This window comes from Salmo salar, chromosome ssa16, assembly GCF_905237065.1.
Source record: "Salmo salar chromosome ssa16, Ssal_v3.1, whole genome shotgun sequence".
NCBI lineage: Eukaryota > Metazoa > Chordata > Actinopteri > Salmoniformes > Salmonidae > Salmo > Salmo salar.
This window is the reverse complement of record NC_059457.1, coordinates 56431764-56439348: the sequence shown is the minus strand read 5'-3', so window position 1 is coordinate 56439348 and position 7585 is coordinate 56431764. Positions and strand designations below refer to the sequence as shown.

At 41.0% G+C, this 7585-nt stretch overlaps 1 protein-coding gene across 1 annotated transcript; it reads right to left on the bottom strand.

Annotated features, from left to right (window-relative positions):
* Window positions 1-1873: 1873 nt before the first annotated feature.
* Window positions 1874-6399, bottom strand: smx5 (the record flags this gene model as incomplete). The annotated part of the gene is given in 4 exon segments (NM_001146598.1): window positions 1874-2531; window positions 4269-4328; window positions 4422-4452; window positions 6332-6399. Coding segments are annotated over 4 exon segments (285 nt in total), but the record flags the coding sequence as incomplete, so codon positions are not given.
* Between the last annotated feature and the right edge of the window lie 1186 nt (window positions 6400-7585).

The following is a 7585-nucleotide window of genomic DNA, read 5'->3' as shown; positions in this document are numbered from 1 at the left end:
AATGGTGTTTGACCAGATACAATGCTATTTTACAGTAAACAAATTGACAACAGACTTTCAGCACGCTTATAGGGAAGGACATTAACACAAATGACTGAGAGAAATTTATGATAAAATGATTGTGGGGGTTGTCTTGTTAGACTTCAGTGCAGCTTTTGACATTATCGATCATTGTCTGCTGCTGGCAAAACATGTGTTATGGCTTTACACCCCCTGCTATAATGTGGATAAAGAGTTACCCGTCTAACAGAACACAGAGGGTGTTCTTTAATGGAAGCCTCTCCAACATAATCCATAGATTCAGGAATTCCCTAGGGCAGCTGTCTATGCCCCTTGGTTTTTTCAATCTTTACTAACGACATGCCACTGGCTGTTGTGTGTCTATGTATGCTGATGACTCAACACTATACACGTCTGTTACTACAGCGAGTGAAATTATTGCAACACTCAACAAAGAGCCGCATAATTTTCCTGCCTTATGATGCCATCTATTTTGTGAAGTGCACCAGTCCTCCTGCTGCAAAGCACCCCCACAACATGATGCTGCCACCCCCGTGCTTCACGGTTGGGATGGTGTTCTTCGGCTTGCAAGCCTCCCCCTTTTTCTTCCAAACATAACGATGTTGATTATGGCCAAACAGTTCCATTTTGGTTTCATCAGACATTTCTACAAAAAGTATGACCGTTGTCCCCATGTGCAGTTGCAAACCGTAGTCTGGCTTTATTATGGCGGTTTTGGAGCAGTGGCTTCTTCCTTGCTGAGCGGCCTTTCAGGTTATGTCGATGTAGGACTCGTTTTACTGTGGATATAGATACTTTTGTACCTGTTTCCTCCAGCATCTTCACAAGGTCCTTTGCTGTTGTTCTGGGATTGATTTGCACTTTTCGCACCAAAGTAAGTTCATCTCTAGGAGACAGAACGCATCTCCTTCCTGAGCGGTTTGACGGCTGCGTTGTCCCATGGTGTTTATACTTACGTACTATTGTTTGTACAGATGACTGTGGTACCTTCAGGTGTTTGGAAATTTCTCCCAAGGATGAACCAGACTTGTGGTCTACAATTTATTTTCTGAGGTCTCTTCTGATTTCTTTTGATTTTCCCATGATGTCAAGCAAAGAGTCAGTTGGAAGGTACATTTCCAACTGACTCAAATTATGTCAATTAGCCTATCAGAAGCTTCTAAAGCCATGACATCATTTTCTATATAAAGGCAGTCAACTTAGTGTATGTAAACTTCTGACCCACTGGAATTGTGATACAGTGAATTATAAGTGAAATAATCTGTATGTAAACAATTGTTGGAAAAATTACTTGTGTCATGCACAAAGTAGATGTCCTAATCGACTTACCAAAACTATAGTTTGTTAACAAGAAATTTGTGGAGTGGTTGACAAACTAGTTTTAATGACTCCAACCTAAGTGTATGTAAATGTCTGGCTTCAACTGTATATAACTTCCTTAATGTTGCTGGACCCCAGGAAGAATAGCTGCTGCCTTGGCAGGAACTAATGGGGATCCATAATAAACCCCAGGAAGAGTAGCTGCTGCCTTGGCAGGAACTAATGGGGATCCATAATAAACCCCAGGAAGAGTAACTGTTGCCTTGGCAGGAACTAATGGGGATCCATAATAAACCCCAGGAAGAGTAGCCGCTGCCTTGACAGGAACTAATGGGGATCCATAATAAACCCCAGGAAGAGTAGCCGCTGCCTTGACAGGAACTAATGGGGATCCATAATAAACCCCCAGGAAGAGTAGCTGCTGCCTTGACAGGAACTAATGGGGATCCATAATAAATACAAATGCTAGTGACCATCCCTCTGGCATGATATAGCCTAGCCGTATTGTATTCAAACAAGTGGACAACAAGAACAGGATTTAAACAAGGTTTATCTACACATCAAAAAGGTGATGTAAATAACATGAGTCACACAAACTCAAAACTGGTTTTAGAAGAAAAAAAAAAGCTGAGAATATTCTCAATCTGAGCAGAAGAATAGTCTTCAGAAGGAGAATATATTCATTCTGGACACTGCTTCTCAAGGACACCGATAAAAATAAAATCAAAACAGGCAGAAACGGGTCATTTCTGACATCAACAAATAGTGGTGCTGTATAGAATAGAGAAAAGGGAAGTGTTGGAAGCTCGTCCAAATGTGAACAAAACAGTAGGGTATCAAGTGCTGGGAGACCTTAGTTGGTTTTTGAGGTGACACTCAAGCACTGCAATACCAATGTGGCAAAATAGGCTAGACAACGAATACATTTCAGGGGCTTCTGTGTAAAACAGATTCAATTAAATTTTGATACCCGAATGATTGTTTACACCAAACTAAAACATCTTCCAAATCCCTCCCTCCCAGCCTCCCTCCCTCCCAGCCTCCATGATGTCTGTGTTAAAGCGTCACTGCTTCTGTTGCAGCGCCTCCTTGCGCGCAGCGTCCTGTAACAGCTGAGTGTCGACCTCATCTGCAGGTAGTTGGACGTACCGCACCACAGAGCCTCGGATGAAACAGTTCTTCACTGATAACTGGTGACAGAAGACAACAGAACAGAACTTCACTGATTACAGAACAGATCTCCACTGATTACAGAACTTCACTGATCTTCACTGATAACTGGTGACAGAAGATAAACGGGTAGCGTTAGAAAAACAGGCTGATTTGATCACTTTAGAGAACAGTCAATAATCCGTTATTGATTTATTTCACAGCATCTGTTCTGAAGATCTTGAGAGGGTGTTTGCGAAGGAAGGAACTGTTGTTGTCGTATTACAGTGCATTTAGTCAACGTCAGAAGCAGAGCTTTAGTTTAGAAAGGGCTGGTTTCCTAGACACAGATTTAAGCCTAGTCCTGGACTATACAGTACATTCTGAAAGTATTCTGACCCCTTCATTTTGTTACAGTTTTATTTGAAAATTGATTCAACCAAAAATGTTCCTCAATCTACACACAACACCCCATAATGACAATGTGAAAATAGGTTGAGAAATGTTTGCAAATTTATATATTAAAAAAACAAAACAGAAATACCTTATTTACACAGTGCATGTCCAAGCCATGAGGTAGAAGAAATTGTCCGTAGAGCACCGAGACAGGATTGTGTCAAGGCACAAATCCGGGGAATGGTACCAAAACATTTCTGCAGCATTGAAGATCCCCAAATACACAGTGGCCTCCATCATTCTTAAATGGAAGAAGTTTGGAACCCCTAAGACTGAGCAATCTGGGGAGAAGGGCCTGGGTCAGGGAGGTCACCAAGAACCTAGGGGTCACTCTGACAGAGCTTCAGAGTTCTTCTCTGGAGATGGGAGAACCTTCCAGAAGGACAACAATCTCTGCAGCACTCCACCAATCAGGTCTTTATGGTACAGTGGCCAGACAAAATGCACCTCAGACCATGAGGAACAAGATTCCCTGGTCTGATGAAACCAAGATTGAACACCTTGGCCTGAATGCCAAGCGTCACGTCTGGAGGAAACCTGGCACCATCCCTACGGTGAAGCATGGTGGTGGCAGCATCATGCTGTGGTGATGTTTTTCAGTGGCAGGGACTTGGGGACTAGTCAGGATCGAGGGAAAGATGAACAGAGCAAAGTACAGAGAGATCCTTAATGAAAACTTGCTCCAGAGCACTCAGGACCTCAGACTGGGGCGAAGGTTCACCTTCCAACAGGACAACGACCCTAAGCACACAGCCAAGACAACGCAGGAGTGGCATCAGGACAAGTCTTTGAATGTCCTTGAGTGGCCCAGCCAGAGCCTGGACTTGAACCCGATCGAACATCTCTGTAGAGACCTGAAAATAGCTGTGCAGCGACGCTCCCCATCCAACCTGACAGAGCTTGAGAGGATCTGTAGAGAAGAATGGGAGAAACTCCCCAAATACAGGTGTGCCAAGCTTGCAGCGCCATACCCAAGAAAATACAAGGCTGTAATCGCTGCCAAAGGTGCTTCAACAAAGTACTGAGTAAAGGGTCTGAATACTTATTTAAATGTGATCTGTTTTAATTTTGAATACATTTGCCAAAAAATAAATACAAAAATAAAAAGCAGTCTTTGCTTTGTCATTATGGGGTATTGTGTGTAGATTGATGAGGGAAAAACAAAACAATTTCATCCGTTTTAGAATAAGGCTGTAACGTAACAAAACGAGGAAAAGGTAAAAGGGGTCTGAATACTTACCGAATGCACTGTAAATAGGGTAAATACAGTATGTCTGGGAAACCAGCCCTATATTGTCCAATGTATGGACAGGACAACTCACCATATGTGGATACTTCTCTGGATCTGTAACACTGATGTCTGTCAGTTTAATGTTCAGGTACTGCAGGAGGAAGAACTACAGTGAGCACAAAAACGTAGGAGCCCGTTTAAAACAGGGATGAATATGTGGTTTGGGTTCATCTTCTATTCTTACCTGATCAACAGAGTGAAGTGTTCCACAGATGCTGAAAATAGACAAAAGATGTGTAACTTGCAAAATCAACATCTGTCATCTTAAGCTTTCAATTGTGAGGTTTTTAGTGCAGGGGGTGTTTCAGGGACTCCATGACAGACAGGTAAGAGACAAGGACATCCCATCCACAACCTAGGTCAAAAAACGGTGAGCTGCAAGGTCCCACTGTTCAATAATAAACAGAAGCAGGGCAGACCAAGGACATAACACAGGGTTCTACAGTTGGACTCGCATATGCGCCTAAGTATTGTTACTGTGCGACCTGGAAGTTTCATTTAGGAGCTCCTAGAAAAATTCTAGCTTTAATACCTTTCACTGTGCCCCTAAATGTCTTTGCCCGAGTCCATATTTTTCTACGTAGGAGAACACGTTCTCCCAAAGCCGTGTGACGTGGGCTGACAGTATGTCACCGGGACTACGAGAATATATGTACACTCACTTCGTCGTTTTTATTTTAATTGCATGTATTATTGATTGATTGTGTATTTTGTATGCTTCTCACGAAATGAATTTCCATGAAAATTGTATAGAGTGTTGTCTGCCTTCGCAGACAAAACTAGTTTACACCCAAAGACTGTTATACTCCTTTACAAAAACAACCCTCAGATGAAGGAAAGTGGATAAGTTAGCCAGCAGATCCCACACCTTGCACAACAGGGTCTGACACTGCAAGAGCAGGCATGATGTTAATTTAAGCAAACGGCCTGTCCGACCCCGTGGTGCAGCAGTAAGCAAGTGTTCAAGCGGGTCTCAGTGTTGTTGTTGTGTTAGACCAGCTATTTCCAGAGGAACAGAAAGAATAGCAGAAGCCCCAACATGCACTTCAAGGAGTCTTCACTCGTTGCCACAGTAACAGTCATAAACCCCCACCTATTTATACAATTTCTCTTCTTAAAATGTGACATTAAACCTAAAAAAAAATACAGCTAAACTTAAATTAAGACCAAAAATAACATTTTGCATTGCCAATTTTGACTGTGGCAACTAGAGGAAACCACTTCAAGGCGCCAGGGGTTCAGGTCTGAAAGCAGTCAATTGCTCCAACATTCTTGCTTTCTGTACTGCAGTTTAACTGACATCAAGCTCAGAAAGACCATTTCCATTGATTGCCTGATTGAAAAGACTGATTCGAAAATTGATAAGACACTTTTGTGCACAGAACATCCATTGAATTATTCAAACAATTGTAACGGAAGCTGATCTTATGGGTATTATAACACCACTATGGGGCTCTATAGATGGTCCATGAATCTCTATTTGAAAATTACTCCAATTATGCTGCAAAACGTTTCTTAAACAGAAGCAAACTGAACAAAAAAAGGGGAGGGACCTAAAAAAAAAATAGAAACTCTGTTTTCTTTCGTTTGATTCTTCAACGGTTTCCTTTATGAATACACCCCAGTTATTTTATACCTCAATGAATGCACTTACAACACATTTCCTCGTTTGCTAAGTTCGCCGTATTATACATTGCAGTCAGTTATTATTTATTTATCTTCATTACCACAGTATACATGAACGACAATTAGGGGGAAAAAAGGCGAAGTAGATCGTACTGATTTATTGGTACATTGAACCATGTCGGGCGCCATAGTTTTAAAACGGTGTTAAAACATCTCACTGAGTTTCCAGATTCTCTCTCGGCCACCGCGGCTGTCCATCTGCTGGAGGCTTCAAGAACCACTCACACTTCACCTAACTACTGTTGTAGCCTATATTTTACATTTTTTTTAAAAGTACTACGTGTTTATTTTTAATCAAGCGATTTTTTTTAGATTTTGTCAAACGAAAAACCGCTATAAAAAAAGTGAAACGCGTTATTATTAAAACAACGACGTCTTATGTGAATACTGTAACTAGATAATACAAACCTCAAGTCATTTTTGAGCTCCACCACCACGTCCTTCCCCACCAGGGACTTGAAAAAGGAGTAGAAAAGCTGCAACACAGAATAAACATTTAACCTTAACTAGTTACAACGTTATGAATCACTGCTACACCGCTAACGTTTAGTAGTCTAGCATTCCTTTGCGCTAACTAGGAGACCAGGGCCGTAACTTCATGATTTTTTTAATGCAACAATTATTTATAGTAACTACATAGTTAGCTAGCTAGCTAAGCTCAAACGTTTGCTAGATGATAAAACGCAAAATCAACGACATGCTCATTCTTCAGACATGCTAACGCTCACTGGCCTGAAACCGGTCGGATATGTTTGACAAATATATAAATGCAGTTTTAACTCTGCGACTTGCTGATAACTACCAACACACTTTGTAACATTGTAAACGACATGAAAACGATTAAAAAATATATAGCAAAGATTATCACCATCTTTTTTCAGTTTTCAGCGCTGCTTCCTCGTCTCAGGTTGATGATGTCACGACGATACCCGTTTGGTCGATTATAAACACGTCATGATTGTGGAAGAAACATTTGTGACGCGCGCTAACATTTTTCATTTAATAAAATCTTATTTTAATCTATTTATTTTATTTTTCTCATTATGTCATAAATTCATCAACCGAGTAGGATAATTAGGCTAATTAAATATACTTTGTATATCTTCTATGCAGTTACTAAAAGAAGGATAAATTATTTTTCTCCAATGCAATGACGTTGCCACTTGATTGTAAATATATTCACACTCGTGCAATACTGTCAACATACCAGCAGGTGGTAGCGTTTCAAATGAAATGTTATTTATCACATGCGCCGAATACAACAAGTGTAGTAGACCTCAGTGAAATGCTGAATACAACAGGTGTAGTAGACCTCACAGTGAAATGCTGAATACAACAGGTGTAGGTAGACCTCACAGTGAAATGCTGAATACAACAGGTGTAGGTAGACCTCACAGTGAAATGCTGAATACAACAGGTGTAGTAGACCTCACAGTGAAATGCTGAATACAACAGGTGTAGGTAGACCTCACAGTGAAATGCTGAATACAACAGGTGTAGTAGACCTCACAGTGAAATGCTGAATACAACAGGTGTAGTAGACCTCACAGTGAAATGCTGAATACAACAGGTGTAGTAGACCTCACAGTGAAATGCTGAATACAACAGGTGTAGTAGACCTCACAGTGAAATGCTGAATACAACAGGTGTAGTAGACCTCAC